Below are 18288 nucleotides of genomic sequence, written 5' to 3'. Positions count from 1 at the left end.
ACAAACATGCAAGTTGTATTGGAACTTCAGAAGTCTGATAGAGTAAGACACTACTTCAAAGCAAGAAAATGGGACAGCAAGGAGGACGAGTGTTAAGTAATAAGGAAGCAGACATGTTTGGAAACTGAAAGATGTGAGATAGGATGTAGTGAGAAAGGGAAATATGACGACAAAATGGTGCCCATGTGGAGCTCTTCTAGAGCTGAAAGTTAATAGAATTTTTTTTACTAGACTTGTAATAACCTAAATTTTCTTCCGCAGCATGCATTGCCTGTAAACTCTAGATGTAGTTCCCAGGAAATCTAGCTGCCTGAATCAGAAATAGTGTGGTTGTTTTTTCCAAAAAAATAATAAATATTGTATATACAGTTTGAATAAAATATTTCTATGGGGGAAAAATGGAATGATCTCTTTCATAAAGAAGAGTGTGAGAGATTGGTACCACAAACCTGAAAAGCTTTCCAGGGTTATAGAAAGAACTCCTTTTCCCTACACAATGCAGAGATTATGTCCTTGCAGCTGAAGACAGTGGTCTCTTAGAAATGGTACACAAGCAGCAAGTGCAGGTTTACAGTGTGATGAGCACTAGTATAGTTAGTCACTAGGTCTAGTGAACAATATAATAATAATAATAATAATAATAATAATAATAATAATAATAATGATTTATTTATAGCCCGCCCAATCACGAAGAATCCGGGCGGGTTACAACAATAAAATACATCAATTACAATACAGTTAAAAATCAAACCCTAGACCTACCGCCCTCTATACCCAGTACTAAAACAGAATTAAACAATAATAGTATAAAAAACATTAAAAGCATTTTTAAAAAAGGCAGAAACATAGGCGGGGTAGAATAGACAAATGAGGGGACAATATCTCTATATCTGGGGAGGGTAACTAAGTTGGAAAGGCCTGCCGGAAGAGATCCGTCTTGAGTGCTTTCTTAAAAGCTGTCAGAGTGGAAATGTGACGGATCTCCTCTGGCAGGTCGTTCCATAGTTTAGGAGCAGTAGGAGAGAAGGCCCTCTGGGAAACTGATGTTAGCCTAGATTTTTTTGGCTGTAGTAAATTTCTTCCAGAGGACCTTAGTGTGTGGGGTGGGCAATGGGGAAGAAGGTGTTCCCTCAAGTACTCTGGGCCCAAGCCATGTAGGGCTTTAAAGGTGATCACCAACACCTTGTACTTTGCCTGGAAACTAATAGGCAGCCAGTGCAGGGACTTCTAGACCGGTGTTATATGGTCATTCCTAGAAGTTCCCATGATCAATCTGGCAGCCATATTTTGTACCAACTGAAGTTTCCGAACTTGGCACAAGGTAGCCCCAAGTAGAGCGCATTACAGAAGTCCAATCGAGAGGTTACCAGTGCATGTACTACTGTTTCCAGGTCCCTCGGCTCCAGGAAGGGGCGCAGTTGGCATATCAGACGAAGCTGATAGCAGACGCTCTTGACTGTCGCATCCACCTGAGCTGTCAGTTGGAGCGACGAGTCAAGGAGCACCCCCAAGCTGCAAACAGAATCCTTCAGGGGAAGTGTGACCCCCATCCAGAACTGGCTGACACAACTCCATTCCTGGATTCGGGGTTCCTATAGCGAGTACCTCCGTCTTACCTGGATGCAGCTTGAGTCGATTTTCCCTCATCCAGTCCATTACCGCCCCAAGACAGGCATCCAGAGGAGAGATGCCATCCTTAGACACTGCTTCAGTCCGAGACATAGAGAAATATATTTGGGTGTCATCAGCGTACTGATAACACCCTGCCCCATGTCTCCGGATGATCTCACCTAGTGGCTTCATGTAAATGTTAAACAGCATTGGGGACAGAATCGTGCCTTGAGGGACGCCCAATGTGAGCTCCCTCTTGGCCGAACAACTGTCCCCAAGCGACACCATCTGGAACCTTCCCGAGAGGTAGGACTGGAACCACTGCAATGCAGTGCCTCCAATACCCAACTCTCTCAGGCATTCCAGAAGGATACTGTGGTCAATGTTATCGAAGGCTGCTGAGAAGTCCAAGAGCACCAGCAGGGTCACACTTCTCCTGTCGATGCCCAGACGGAGATCATCAACTAAGGCAACCATGGCAGTCTCAACTCCGTATCCCGTCCTGTCTTCAGTACATATTCTCATGAAGCATTAATTTAATAGATTTCCCATAGGGTCTACATATGGCTTTACTTCTGCTTCCAGAAGTTGATGAGGATGAGGATTGTAAGCAAACTTATAAGTTTGGTCAAATATTACTGAAACACATAGAAGTAGGATTTTGCGCCATTAGGAAAAAACACTTAAACATTTAAGCTTTTTCATTGTTCACCATACCTGCCTGTGTTTTTTTCGTGCCTATGCTATTTTTCTGTTGCTGCCTCATCTTCGATCAACACCTTTTTATACTGGCCATGTCCAATTGCCACATACTTGTACTTCTTGCCAGGAAGTTTCACCTAAAGGTGAGCAAAGAAATGTAAGTACCTTTAGGGGTTGAGATTCAGGTACTTCCCCTCTTCCAATATTCACATTTTGTTTTCAAATGCTTTCTCTTGGCTAAGTTGTTTTGGCTTTCATGCTTTCAGCCATAAGATCTGGTCCATCCAGCCTCACAGTGAGGCCCCTCTCCTTCCTAAAGGCCCCCTCCTGCCCTGCCCCACTGCAAAGGAAGAGGGAGTGGGGAAGCCACTGAGCCATAGCCATGAGCCTGCAGCTAAGTTACATTGCTGTGGGACAAAGTCGGACATATTCAGGCAGTACTTTGAGAGTGTCAGCTGAGTTTTGATAAATTTACAGTGCTTCATAAATAAAGGTTAATAATAATAATAACAACAACAACTACTGAAGGTTCAGGTGAGTGGAATTTACTTCTCCTGTATTTTCCCATGTGGGGAAAGAGAGCAATGAAGCTATGAATACTCATCCATCTTGAGTCCTGAACTCCCAGCTGAATGTGCTTCAATCCTTTCCATTTAGGGAAGGCAAAGAAGTGAAACCAGATTCCCATTCAAGGCACCAGCTGGCATTCCAATCACATGGCTTTAATACTATTCAGCCAACTGGTGGGCCCAGATTCTGTCCCTGGTTTCCCCTAAAGCAAGCAATTCTCACCTTTGCATTTCCATCTGCCTTTGGGCTATCTTTCTGCTCCCAAATGCTTCTCTTATTCACAATGTCTCCAGCCACAATGTCCTAGGAACAACATAGGCATAATGATCAGATTTTTAAGCCACCCTTCATGCAAGCAAGAAAACTTTAACCAGAAAAAGAGTTCAGTTTCCCATATTCTGACCCCACATTGAAGGCACATAGCTTTTTTGCAAATAAAGAGGTCTCTTTGTATACATGGGGGGTCCATTCCGGCCTCACGAATGCGAAAAAATATGGGACCTCAAGTCCTGTTGATCCTAATGGTGGCATGCTCATGCGTGTGCACATCATTTTATTCCCCCCTGGGTTGCCATCCGCATGAGCTCAAGTCCGCAGATGACAAGCCCGAGTTTAGTGTGGGCGGACTGTACTTTCTTCATAATATTAATCCTTCATGGGAGGTCAAGCCTTTGCTGAAGTCAGGGTGCTTTCTTTAACACAAAACACACTGGATGTCTTACCTTACATGCCGTTGTCTTTACAGGGGACTGAACCACTTCACCAGTCTCCCAAAGGCTTTTTGTGCTGGCAACTGCAGCACTGTTGGTAGGAAGGTCAATAGAAAGCTGACGCACTGGTTTCGGGGTCTTGCTAGAAGTCTGCAAAGGAATGAGTGATAGAGATACTTTATTGCCACACCAACTCATCCCTTACAATGAAGGGAATGTATGGCTCCGTTCAATTTACTCCCACCTGCAAGTTAATTTGTATTATGGGGGCACACTTTCTCCATCTTAATGGGAAAGAACTGTAAAGTATAGCAATCTTGTGTCAATGCAGGTCCTGTCAATGGCAATGCAGACAACCATAGTACAGGGCAGCTTCTGAATGCCCATAGTTCAGTCACAAACTACGGTTTAGAGATGCATTATTACAGTTACAGCAGTACAGCTGAAAGGGCCTCATAATTTAGAGAGCAGGAAGGATAATTCCACTGCTTTAGGTACAACACACAGTGGCCAGGTCCTAGATGCACAAATAATGGGTGTGGGTTAAGGGGGGCAGGGAAGCACCTGCATAGGCTACAACTTCATAACCTGTGGCATTCTACTAGCTTCACAGCCTTTCACAAGCTGGAAGTTCACAGCCAGCATAAAACATAGGATTTTGGATCTGTCTTCTACAAGGATTATGACATTGGAAAAGTTGAATCTTCCATCTAGGACAGAAGTAGTCCTGTACTTGCCTAGCCACCAGTTGAGAAGGTTGGCTTTTCTTAGCAGTTACCACATTCACATTCTTTAAAGCTTTCTTTTGGCATTTTGAAATTGGTAGAAACATACATACTACCAAGGCAAATAGTCTGTGTTCAGCCTGCAATCGCATTTAGATTGATCCCGTTCTAATCTTCTATGGTGAAATGGGCAGCAAGTGGCCCTTATGGCTCCTGTGGCTCCTGTTTCTCCCCCATGCACTGCTGCCAAAATACACAGCACTACTTCAGCCAAAACACATCTCACCACTTCCCCCTGCCTCACCTTTTATTCTGTAACACCTGAATAGGGCTTATGAAACCTAGCAAAGAGGAGGCGGAGAAGGGGATGCAATCTCAGCACAGTTTCAGAAAGCCATTTTAAGCAGAATTTAGGAGTTTTCCTTACCTCAATGGCATGTGTGTACTGTTCAAGTTTGTCATCAATCTTTGAAACAGGGAGAGGTGGCTGTGTCTTCTTCACACTGTTACTGGAAGGAAAACAAAATATGCTTGTGGAAAGGGGGTTATCACATACCTAGATTTTAAAAAATATATATTTGCTGTTTTTTTGACTAATTTGCCAATAAGCTCAGTGTCCCCCTCCCACAACCTGCAAAGTATTTTTGAAAATTACTCTACACAAGCCATGTGGATCTCTGCAGACAGTATGCCCATAAGATCTGTTGGCCTAATCCTAAGATTGCATGAATCCTATTAAACTATGATATAACATGCTTAGTGAGCTCTGCCACTGCCAGAGACAGGTGTAAATTGGTAGAATTTACCAACTGTGTCCCTGTCTGGACCGAAAGGACCTTGAAACAGTAGTACATGCACTGGTAACCTCTTGCTTAGATTTCTGTAATGCACTCTACATAGGGCTACCTTTGTACCAGGTTCGGAAGCTTCAGCTAGTACAAAATGCTGCAGCCAGATTGGTCGCTGGAACTTCCAGGTCAGACCATTAAGATCTCTTCATTGGCTGCCTATTAGCTTCCGGGCTCAATACAAAGTGTTGGTTATTACCTATAAAGCCCTACATGGCTTGGGCCCGAGTTACTTGAGGGAGTGCCTCTTCCCACACAATCCACCCCACACTCTTTGAACAACAGGGAAACATTTGGTAGAGTGCCCTAGGGTGAGACTGACATCTATTCACCAAAGGACATTTACATCGACAGCTCCAACCCTCTGGAATAAACTTCCAGATGAAATGTGGGTCTGTTCCACCTTGGATGCCTTTAAGAAGGCCTTGAAGACCCATTTATTTCGGTTGGCATACCTGCCTGACTCTTTGTAGAATGTTACTCCCCGATGGAAGTTCACTTTAGGATTTGACTGATAGATTCTGAGATTGATGATTTTATCTTGTTGTATGTAGGTAGATTTTAAAATTTTATTGAATTGTATGCTTATTTATGATTACTATGTAAACCGCTTTGATCAGATGGAAAAGCGGTATAGAAATAAAGTTTTATTATTATTATTATTAAATGACATACTAGTGACTCCCATTTATCTGGTAAGAATAGTCACTGGAGAAGTAGGAAAATTACCTTAACCATGGTTTGCTTGCTGAAGATAGTGTTTAATCTAGGCTGGCACAAGCTAGGGTTGCACATTCCAGTTTGTAGCCAATCATTAATCATAGTTTAAATATGAGGATATAATGAGGTTTAATTATGGTTAAGCATTATGCCTGAATATAGACAGGAAAAAAAAAGAAAACAACCCAAACTTTGCCTTCAAAACCCTGAAGAACAGTGGATGCTCTTAACAGTTTGGAACTAGGTAACTTGAAAGATTGTGCACATTGATATGAACCTGTCTATACCTAAAATTGGCCTCAGAGGTGCTGCTCACAAAACTACCACCTAGAAAATTGGTAGGGTCTTTTCAGTCATTAAAGTTCCATATTTTTGGAACTTCCACTTGAGATATGCAAGGTTTCTTCATTATCAGCTTCTAAAGGTTCATAATCACTTATTTCAATATACATTTAACTAATGTGCTGAGTTGAGTTTTACATTGTTTTAAAATTCTCTTTCTGAGCTGAGTTTTATATTGCTTCAAATGTTATTAATATTTTATTATTTTATTTACTTATACCCCACCTTTCTCTCACTAGAGGGACTCAAGGCAGCAAACATGTTCTTAATTTTGTAATTGTACCTAGACTGGCTTAATTTTTTTAATTGTTTCTGTAAACCACCTTGGAGAGCTTTGTCCTTAGAGAGAGCATTAAAAAACTGGGGATTTTTTAAAAAATGTCTTCAGCACAGTTTCTATTAACTAATTAGAAAGCTAACATTACACAGCTTAGCCACCATCCAGGTTTTGAATAGAAGTTACCTTTTCTGTACAGAGCGGTTCAGAGATTCAGTTCTGTCAGTAATCTAAAGAAAAAAACACAGTCCATTTAGCAGTTTGTTCATTGCCTAAATGGCAGATACACCTTTTCTCCTTCAGTCAAGAGTTATCGTGTTTAGGTTGTAAAGACTGTTGCAGGAGGGAGACGAAGAGAAAAACCATATGATGTCTGCCCTTCCCCTACCTAGGGTTGCCATAAGTCAGGACCTCCAAACCGGGACAAATGTAGGACAAAATTTTCAAATGTAGGGCACATTTTTTTAAAAAATGGAGGACATACCAAAAATGATGATTTTTTAAAAAATGTTAATATAAATGCATGTTTCTTAGGCATGATCAAAATGGAGGACATTTGGCATTATTCCTAGACAGATGGCCAAAAACCAGAAGAAGAGGAGGAAGAGTGGAAGAAGCACAGGAGGAGGAAGAGGAGAAGAAGAAAAGGAGGAAGAAGAGGAGGAGGAAGAGGGGAAAAGGAGGAGGAAGAAGAAGAGGCTGTAGAGAGGAAGAAAAAGGGGATGAAGAGGGGAAAAAGACGATGAGGAGTAGAAGAAGAGGTGGAGAAGAGGAGGAGGAAGAATAAGATGAAGAAGGGGAGGAAGAGGAGGAGAGGAGTAAGAAGAAGAGGAGGAGGAAGAAGAGGAAGAATAAGAGGAAGAAGGGGAGGAAGAAGAGGAGGAGGAGAGGAGTAAGAAGAAGAGGAGGAGGAAGAAGATGAAGAAGAAGGGGGGAGGAGGAGAGGAGGAAGAAGGAGGAGGAAGAAGAGGAGGAGGAGAAAAGGAGGCAGAAGAAGAGGAGGAGGAGAAAGAAGAGGAAAGGCTCTTTCCCCTGCCTGAGCGCCTCTGTTGCTGGTGGAGGAGGCGGCAAGGCAGGGGAAAGGGGCCTCGCTTACGCGAGGCCCTTTGGCCCTGTCAGGTCGCCTCCGTCACCAGCAGAAGAGGCGGCAAGGCAGGGGAAAATGGCCTCGCTAGGGCAAGGCCCTTTGGCCCTGTCAGGCTGCCTCCGTCGCTGGCGGAGGAGGCAGCCAGGCAGGGGAAAGGGGCCTCGCTGAGGCGAGGCCCTTTGGCCCTGCCTTGCATCCATCGCCGGGGGGGGGGGGAATCCCGGGGGTAGGGGCAAACCGGGGTGGGACTGTGCGGACCCGCCCCAAACCGTGAAAATCCCGCCCCCAGGCAGGATATGGCAACCCTACCCCTACCCCATCTCCACAATTTTGTAACCCACTGCTTTCATCCATTCCATGGGTCTAAAGGCAAAATGAACACGTATATTTCTCAAATGCATTCTTTACCAGGTTTCCATTTAAGCAGTAGAACACATACCTTTATAGTAGGACTTAGTGGAACCTGACACTCTTCCTCATTGCTAGATGTGCTTGGAGCTCTTTGTCGTTTTTCTGGCGCCTCTTCCTCCTCATTCCATCTTCTTTTCTTTTCCTGAAGAAGAAGATAGGTGTCAATTGACCAAGAGAGCTTGAACACGAGAACATTACTTCTGATATAAAATCAATTCCTCATTAGCACTCAACACAGCACTGCAAGCTGCATTATGCTGAACAGCAAATTTCCAGAACAGGGCTTTGGATAGGGAGGAAACCAGGTGTGGGAAGCTACCTTTCAGCAGTCTTTGCTACAAGGATGGATGGATGAGCATGTCAATTAAGTGTCACATTTTTCAACATTTAAGTTCATTTCGTTTCTATATCCAGTCAGTGATTTCTATCCTAAACAGCTTATTCCATACTTATTTCTCTTTGTGACTGCATTGTTATACACACTTCCCCTAATGTGCATATTCTGGAAAGGGAATACACGTTTTTAAACATTCTGCACATTCCACTACAAAATTTGGAAAAATACAAATTTTGTAACTGCACTCCAAGTCTTGCAGAGGTTTCAAGAGGTGTAAATTTGGTGTATTTGTATTAAATTGTGAACTGAATCAATCTTTCTCACCCATCCCTTGCTACATCACCATTGCATGGATGCATTCTGTTAGATTCCTTGCTTCTTTGCCCCAGTCTGATGAACCAGACCAGAATGAGTAGTGACAGACCAACTGCCTCAGGTACAGAATTTGGCCTCCTGCACACAGGGCAAATGGGTTGGGAGGCTGCTGTATTTGTTACAGTATTTGTTGCTGTAATTGTCAGGATTTTTTTTAATCCAAACAATATTTTGATTGGTCCAGATTATTTTCAGCTGTAGTATTTTAATTCCACTCTCAAGTAGGTTCATTTTTAATTCCAAGAAATAGTGAAACAAAAGCATCCTCCTCCTTTTTTAATTTTTTTAAAATTAAATATCAAATGCCACTTTTGCATCATAGCACTATAAGTCTAATAACATTTTTTTAATTAGAGGGAAATAAATTGGCATGTTAATAATAGAATCACCTCAGTGAATCATACCCAGCAAATCACACCCCATTTAAGCAAACAAACAAGAAAAAACTGCCTTAGTGAAGATTCAAGAAATTGGTGTAAACTATTCCTCCTCCCATAAAAAAATAGAACAAATGGATGCAGAGGTTGACAACAACTGGCAAAACCCAGGGAACTATATTATGAAAAGTCATATCTTTTTAGATCAATATGTAAGACAGGACCTTGATAGCTCAAGATGTACCATGGTTGTCCAGTTCTAGTAGAAGATGTTGTGAACATCTGGTGGAAGATGTTGTATTTTTGTCAGATATTTAGCCTTCTCTGTCAGAGAGCTCTGATGCACAACAAACTACAAATTCCAGAATTCCATTAGTATTGAGCCATGGCAGTTAAGGGGGTATCAAACTGCATTAATTCTGCAGTGCTGATGGAGCCAAAGTCATAGGCTCCTCTCTGACAGAGAGGGCTAAATAATTTTAAAACATGATTTAAAAAAGCATTTACCTGACAGCAACTCCTCATTTTTAGCTTTATATATGTACACTTATTGTGAAAGTGCACACATATAAAGCTAAAAATGAGAAGTTGCTGCCAGGTAAATGCTTTTTTAAAATCATTTTTAATGATTTAGCCCTCTCTGTCAGAGAAGAGCCTGTGACTTTGGCTCCATCAGCACTGCAGAATTAATTCAGTTTGACACCCCCTTAACTGCCATGGCTCAATACTATGGAATTCTGGAATTTGTAGTTTGTTATGCATTAGAGCTCTCTGACAGAGAAGGCTAAATATCTGACAAAAATACAAATCCTAGAATTCCATAGCAATGTGCCATGGCAGTTAAAGAAGTGTCAAGCTGCATATTTTTTGCGGTTGCTGATTCAGCCTTTACGTTTTCCTCTGAGCAGCTGAAATCCTGATAGCTAGCTAAAGAGAAAGGAAGTGATAGCTAAGTCAAATACAGGAAATGCTATTTCTGCAGATAATCATAATCACACAGAATGCAGGTTTCTGCTCTGGTATTAAATGAACTTCTAAATATGACTAAAAATTGAACCCAACTCCAAATTAGGTTTTCAATGTATCTAGTAGCGACATCAACATTCATGTAACATTTTCATGTACTAAAACTATTTCCTCTCTGAAATGTATGCATGCATGAAAGCAGGTATGGGGGGGGGGGGCTGACCTCAAAAATATGTTTGCTGAACCTAGTAAATGCTATGATCCTCTACACACTTACATTCATGTAACTCCCAATCAATTCTGTTGACTGCATTCCTGTCCAAAGAGAAGCTCCATAACACAAGTAAGTCCAGGGTCTAACTTTAGCTAGCTAGTTATGGCACTGCCTGAAGTGTCAACACGAGTGTTATATGTATCTACCAAAATTTCCCCAGCTCCCCTCACCTCTCTGATAACCTTCTCTCTCATGTGGTCACATTACCTCCTTTTTAATTTAGTCTGCTAGTTTTGGATGTAATACAATGGAACACATTATCAGCTGAGTTCCTTCACACCTTTACTTTACCTTTACTCACCTTGGAATGGCTGAGAAATTTGTATGAGGGAAAATTACTAGGAAATACATTTAGAAATATCTGAACAGTTTTCCTTTTACAGTTTCTCTGTGGCACAAGCTGAACACAAGAGGTAGGATGGGGAGAAATGAACAAAGTGTTTTCATTCTGACCTCTTGCTTCTCCTCCTCTTCTTCAAGCTTATTCTCTTCTTGGGCATCCTGAAGCTTGTCTGCAATGTCCTCATTCGTCTCTCCAACATATGCTGTTTCGATAAGCTTTTGCTGCCCCTCCAGTTCTGCTTCGGGCTGATCTTGTGATACAGAAGTTGAAACAAACTTGAGGAAGTTTGAAGGCCCAGGCGTAAACCGGATAAAGGTGGGAGAATCCTGACCCAGATGGACTTGTTCTAGTTGGACTTCTGTTCCCCTCAGATTGCCATCTTCTTCGTAGGAATGCTTTGGTGACCTAGGATTCAGAATTGCCATGGGAAGGATGAAATGAAAGAAAGAACTAAGAGTATCTGGTAATTTTATACTTTAAAAGAAATACAAACTTTTAATATCTTTGCGATGAGAGACAGACTTGTTATACTAAACAAAAATATAATAAAAGTCTGGTAATTTGCAAACATTAATTTGTCTCCTAATTTTAAAGTTATGGCTAATTCAGATGTTATCAGTTTAATTTCAGATGGTAGATTAATAAACTTTCATATAAAGCCATCAAATAACGAGTCACTTTTCTCAAGTACCTTAAAACTACTGAGGTAAAAGCATACCGGATAGGGCCTTAGAGAGTATCTAGTATAACAGTTATATAAGAGGCTTCCCATCCTGGAAACAATGAAATCTAGGTTCCATCCTTCTTAATACTCAAAGCAAAACAGACAAGCACTTGTTCTCACCACCTAGAAATGTGTAAAAACCAATTCTTACATCCCAGGAATTCAACTATTTCTTCCATGATGCAGTTGCCTCCTTTTGCCTCATGGTGGGGCTGATTCTACCCAGTTTCAATTTACCATACCTCAAATATAAATCATGGGTACAAAGGGGGAGAATTTTAAAGCCTGGCCATAGAGAAGAGAATTGTGAGAAGTTCAGTGATGCAAATTACACGGTAGGAAATATATTGTTTCCAAGTACAGCTCCACCCCATTCCTGTATTTCTGAAGATTAATTCAAAGCCTTCTGAAGTCAATCTGTTTGGTGACAATAGCTTTTGGATCATGGCTATCCTTTGGCCAAGGCTGCTGATCACACCTCTGTGTTACTGCACAAAACAAAAGCTCTCCCTTGAAACAGTTCCTGTGAATTGTAATGAGACTATATTGAACAGGAGTAGAGAATACTTGTAGGATTAAGAGATAACATCAAAGATGGAATTCAATTTAAGAATTCTAAAGGACAACAACAATCTAATCAAACACCATCATTATCAATGTCTTCATTGCTTCGGGTAATATAAAATGCATTTAGAGACATAAAAGGCATCTATGCTTATGCTAACATGGAATAGTGCAAGTTTGTGGAACAATATTCCAATCAAACCCTTTCAGGCAGAATAATACAGCACTGTACATAGTTCGTCCTTCAGTCATGGAGCCTGTCTATATTATTGCTTTAGTACATCAGTGCCAAGTTAAAGTTGATTTAACCTGCAACTGACCCATGCTGTTCATACCAAAAACATCTGGGAATGTGTGAAGGCACCACAAGAAGTTGTGTTTATACAATTCCACTGCATAGCTCCAAAGAGCAGATGTTCTTACTAAAGCAGAACAAGGTACAAACATGCAAGATGGACATACACAATCCAAATTAACCAAATAAATGTTGGCAGTCTCTTGGCAAGTGGGCTTGCTTTGTCCCTTCCCTTCAACTCCATCTGGAATGCAATATAAATGCACACAAGAATGGGGGGTCACTATACCATACGTTAGCTACTAACACCAGGAAGCCATTTATGCCAAGCCTATAGCCCTTCAAATGTTGAAGAAATGCTAGGACAGTACAGCTTATGGGAACTGGGAATCCAAAATCATCTTGAGGACCAGTGATGTCACTAGCGGTATGTGGGGAGTGCACACTGCACCAGGTGACACCCTAAAAGGAGGTGACACCATTGCTCCTCAAACACTAACCTTTTGGCAAAAACAGGCTGTGGCATTCATCTGCTTCCCTTTAAAATGCTTTAAAAGATAGTGGGGGTGGGGTGACGCTTGGTGGGAGGAGAAAGGAGAGGCCCCAGAATTTTTTTAAATTAAAATTTCAGATTTCAAAATTTAAATTTATTTTTATTTTTATTTTTTATTAAATTTTATTAAATTTGATCAAAAACAAACAAATAAACGCATATCTATATATAATAATTCTTACTTCAAAGAAAAAAAAAGAAACAACAACAATAACAACAACAACAAGAATCCAAAAGAAAAGAAAAACAAAACAAAACAAAACATTTATCCCTCCACCCTTCCCATCACCATTCCAACATTCATTCTAAAAAGACTTCCTTCCTCTTTATACATTATAACATTCTACCAGTATCTCTTATATACACCTTATATTTTTCCTATATTATCTACCTTCCTTTACTAAATATAATTATCTTCTCCACTACGAATATCACCCTTATTCACCTAATATTATTCTTAAATCAGATGTGTTACACTTACAAATTAGATGTCATAATCTTCGAATTGTTTCCTCATGTATTCCAATACCAAATCCCATTCCTTTTTCATTTTTCCTGTAATGTTCTTTATAGATTTGTCTCTTATTATTTGTGTTAATTTATCCATTTCTATTATTTCCGTTAGTTTCAATAGCCATTCCTATTCTAGCTATTGTTACCATATAAAATAATTGTTTCCCATATTTCAAATTTATTTCCTTATCAAATATTCCCAATAAAAATATTTCAGGTTTCATTTCTAATTTGATATGTAATATTTCATTAATCAGCTCTCTGATTTGCTTCCAAAATTTCTTAACTTTTTTACAGTTCCACCAACAATGTAAGAACGATCCTGTTATTTCTTCACATTTCAAACATTTATTGTTTTTATTTTTATAAATTTTTGCTAATCTTTCCGGTGTCAAATACCAGCGGTAAAACATTTTATACCAATTTTCTTTTAAGTTTTGGGATGCTGTACATTTCAACCCCTTTTTCCAAATATATTCCCATTTTTCCAGTGGTATGTTATAACCAAAGTCTCTAGCCCATTTTATCATTGTCTCTTTAACTATTTCATCTTCCGTGTTTAATTGTAATAATTTTTTATAAGTTTTCCCAATCAATTTCTCCTGTTCACTGATTAGTAGTGTTTCCAAATCTGTTTTGTTTTCCTCTTCTCCAAAATCTTTTAAATCTTTCTTCATTCTCTCATAAATTCTCCTATATGCATACCAACCAGCATCAAATCCAATTTGTTCCAATTCTTCCTGGGTTTTTATTACAAATTTATTTGATTCAATTTTTAACAATTCTCTATAAGTAAACCACTTTTCCCTTCTGATCATTTCCTTCCTATAAATAGCCTCGTGTGGCGATAACCATAATGGTAATGAATGAATAATATTTCTTTTGTATTTGTTCCAAATCCTCATTATATTCTTTCTTACACAGTGATTATTAATAAGTTGGTTACTTTTTTCCTTATCATAAGCTAGGTAAGCATGGAATCCAAAACTTAATCCCTCACCTTCTAATTCAAGCATTCTTTTTTCTTCCAATTTCATCCAATCCTTTATCCACATTAAACTACTGGCCTCATAATATAATTGTAAATTTGGTAAGGACATACCTTCTCTCTCCTGAGCATCCTGTAACAACTTTAATCTAATCCTAGGTCTTTTATTTTGCCAAATAAAACGTAATATGTCTCTTTCCCAAATTTTTATTGGTTTATTTGAGTTAATAATAGGGATCATTTGAAATAGAAAAAGAATTTTTGGCAATATCGCCATTTTTATCGTCGCTATTCTTCCTAATAATGATAAATTAAATTTACTCCAATTTGTTAGGTCTTTTTTTATCTCTGCCCATAACTTTTTATAATTATTCTCAAATAATTCATTCGTCTTTTTTGTTATCCATACACCCAAATATTTAACTTTTTTACTTACTTCTATTCCAGTTTTTCTCTTTATCTCATCTTCCTCTTCTTTCTTCATATTTTTAGTTATGATTGCCGATTTATTCCTGTTAATTTTACATCCCGTATACCTCCCAAATTCGTCAATTATATTCATCAGTATCTCAACATTGTTTTGTGGGTCTTCCAAATTTATTACTACATCATCGGCAAAGGCCCGTATTTTATACTCATATTGTTTTATTTTCACCCCTTGTATCCTTTTGTCACTCTTTATTCTACTCATCAGAACTTCCATAATTAGTAGAAAGAGCAGTGGAGATAGAGGGCAACCCTGCCTTGTCCCTTTTTCAATAGTAACCAATTTTGATAGATCTCCATTAATATTAATTTTTGTCTTTTGTTCCCTATAAATCTGAGAAATCCATTTTCTAAAATTTGGTCCGACATTTATATCTTCTATAATTTCTAATAACGCTTCCCAATCCACCGAATCGAATGCTTTTTCCATATCAACAAACATCATGCTTAATTTTTTATCATTATGTCTTTCGTAATATTCCAGAATATTTAATATATATCTCATATTATTTTTCATATATCTTTTTGGCAAAAATCCGCATTGATCCTCATCTACCTTATCTTCTATACATTGTTTAAGTCTTTGGGCCATAATTGTTGCAAAAATTTTATAATCAATATTGAGTAATGAAATTGGTCTATAATTTGCTACATCTAATATATCCTTACCTTCTTTTTGTAACAGTACTATCTCTGATTCTTTCCACGTTTCTGGTATCTTCCCTTTTAAGATGTTATTCATAACTGTTCGTAATGGTTCTTTTATTTCATCCTTAAAGATCTTATAAAATTCTATAGGGAATCCATCTGGTCCAGGCGATTTGCCATTTTTATTTTTCTCTATCGCTTTTTCTACTTCTTCTTGTGTAATTTCTGCTTCTAATTTTCCCTTTTGGATCTCATTTATCTTAAATAGTTCTCCTTCTTTCATAAAATCTTTTAATCTTATCTCCTCCTTTTGCTGTCTCGTATATAATTTGGTGTAAAAATCTCTAAAGTGTTCTATAATGTCCTTTTGTTCAGTAATTATTTTATTATCTTTCCTTATTCTTGTTACCAGTTTTTTCTCCCTTTTTTTCTTTAACTTGTATGCTAGCCATTTTCTGGGTTTGTTGGCATTTTCGAAATATTGTTGATTCGCCTTTTTCATTTCCCTTCCTACTTCTGTCAGTTCCAGTGATATTTTATCTCTTAATAATTTACATTCCTTAATTTGTTTTTCATCCTTAGGTTTTTTGTTTAATAAGTTTTCTTTGTCCTTAAGTTTTTTATTTAATTGATCTAATTCTTGATTTTTCTTTTTTCTTACTATCGCATTTTGTTGTATTAAAAAACCCCTAATTACTGCTTTTGCCGCGTCCCAAACAATCTCGATTCCAATTCCCTTATCTGCATTTTCTTTAAAATAATTTTGTATTACCGTTTTTATTTTTTTGATTGTTTCCTCACTTCTTAAAAGATCAATATTAAGTCTCCATCTATAAAAGGATTTCTCACTTTTAGTGTCTTCCAATTTTACTATTTGGGGGTTATGATCTGATATTGATCTTGGTAAGATTACCATTTCTTTCAATATTTTTGATAGGGTTTGAGTAACTAATATTAAATCAATTCTAGCCATCGATTTATGTCTTTCTGACCTATGTGTATATTCTTTCGATTTCCCATATAGGTATCTCCACGTATCCACCAAACACACATTTTCCATTAGTCTAAAGAAGGATTTTGGCAGTTTGCCCTGTTTATCTTTTATAGGTTTTTTAGAGTTCCTATCCCATTCAGGATTAATTACCCCATTATAATCTCCTAGCACAATTATATCTTCATATTTTTGTTCTAGTATAATATTTTGTAATTCTTCAAAAAACTTAGCTTTTTTTTCCTGTGGTGTATAAATTCCTATTAGGAGAATCTTTTTGTTATTTATTTTGATTTCAATTCCTAGTACATAGCCTTTTTTATCATTGTAAATTTCCTTTGATTCTATTTGTTCCTTTACGTATATTACAATTCCTTTTTTCCTTTTCTTATTTGTTGATATATAATTTTTCCCTAATTTCCCGTTCTCAATAAATTTTTCTTCCCCTTGTTTAATGTGCGATTCTTGTAAGCAGATTATTTCACACTTTTGTTTTTGTAAAAAATGGAATATTGTCCTTCTCTTATGTGGTGAGTTCATTCCGTTCACATTCCAGCTTAATATTTTCATTGTTTAGGTTCAATTATTATATCACTCTCTCTCTCTCTATATATATATATATGTATTTATGTAAATATTTTTATCACAAAACAAACTTTATTTGGTTAGATTTTCAAACACATGAGGAATCAATTCTCTTATCAATATACCACCCAAAACCAAAAAAATATATATTCAGAATACAAAGGACAATAAAAAAAGAAAAAAAGAGAAAGAAAAAAAGACTTCCGGTGGTATGGCCGATCGCGGTGGCCGTTGTTGAGAGAGGCTCTCCCTCAGAACGGCAGTCGCTGGCCCTTAGACCCTGTTAGTGACATCAAAGGCAGGGTTGAAGTACCCCCTCGATAAGGGGGACCAGAGGCGCCCACTTTGGCATCCCCGAGAGCACTCTGCACCAAGCCCAGAAACCAAAAGAAGCAAGCAAGAAGGAGGAGGGTAAGAAGGGACTTCGGGACGCAGAGAAGCCCGGGGAAAGCGCGGGCATTCGGAGCCAGCTATCAGCTTCGGCGGCAAGAGCGAGCCTGCCATTCAAAAACTTTCAAGCAGCAAGAATAAAAAAAAAAAGGGAGAGAAAGCACACTCCTCTTGGATTAAAATCTCTGTGCTAATCTCCATTGCGGCTTGTATATTTGCAGTTAATCAAGAGTGTGCAATAAAGCTGGGACAAACAAGCACAACGAAAGAGGAAAGGACATTGTTGTTTTTGTGCATGGTAGCTCTGGAAAAGATATCTAGGAGTGAGTGAAGTAGCTATTTAAAAGAGTAACAAGATCGGGAAAGACACCCCTTTCTAAACACTCCAATTTAAAAAGAAACAAACAAACTTTATAGCTCAACTGGACTCTGTTTCTCTTCTCCCTGTTTCCTGCTCTTTAATTTGGAATTACAAATCAGAGCGCTGGAGTTTTGGCATTGGAATCATTTTGTTTTGGAACACCAGTAGCAAAAATTATTGTTTTGGAAATAATATTTGGGAAAATATATTTAGAAGGTGGGTTAATAAATTCCCCTTGGAGTTTATAAGTGAAGACTGGAATTATAAAAACACAATCAAGGAGATAAACCAACTTTTGAACATTGAACATTGAATATTGAATATTGAACTCTAAATATTGGAAATTGTTAGGAGTACTGCAAGGAAACAGCAATTGAAACTTGTGGAAGGAATTATTGGAACATTTGGTAAAACTTAACTGTCTAAGAGAGTTTATATTCATTGTATCTATTGTATTCATTGTATCCACTGTATCCATTTCAACATACTGAAACAATAGGCACTTGAGTCTGATT

At 38.4% G+C, this 18288-nt stretch overlaps 1 protein-coding gene across 4 annotated transcripts in view; it reads right to left on the bottom strand.

Annotated features, from left to right (window-relative positions):
• The window catches only part of LSP1 (lymphocyte specific protein 1), a 138621-nt gene that overhangs the window by 15460 nt on the left and 104873 nt on the right, over positions 1-18288 (bottom strand). For 3 of the 4 annotated variants that reach the window (XM_089520974.1, XM_089520977.1, XM_089520976.1), the window contains 7 exons: positions 10786-11080; positions 8032-8145; positions 6692-6735; positions 4746-4827; positions 3606-3743; positions 3106-3186; positions 2329-2450 (listed from right to left, as the gene is read on the bottom strand). In XM_089520974.1, coding sequence (XP_089377100.1) covers positions 2355-2450; positions 3106-3186; positions 3606-3743; positions 4746-4827; positions 6692-6735; positions 8032-8145; positions 10786-11080 — 850 coding nt within the window. In that variant the 3' untranslated portion in view covers positions 2329-2354. The remainder of the gene's footprint in view (positions 1-2328; positions 2451-3105; positions 3187-3605; positions 3744-4745; positions 4828-6691; positions 6736-8031; positions 8146-10785; positions 11081-18288) is intronic. The other variant, XM_089520975.1, reaches the window with a different exon arrangement.

This window comes from Sceloporus occidentalis, unplaced genomic scaffold, assembly GCF_023333645.1.
Source record: "Sceloporus occidentalis isolate IW3139 unplaced genomic scaffold, rSceOcc1.0.p SCAF_4, whole genome shotgun sequence".
Taxonomy (NCBI): domain Eukaryota; kingdom Metazoa; phylum Chordata; class Lepidosauria; order Squamata; family Phrynosomatidae; genus Sceloporus; species Sceloporus occidentalis.
Note: the sequence above shows the minus strand (reverse complement) of the source record. Positions and strands in the feature narration are given on the sequence as shown.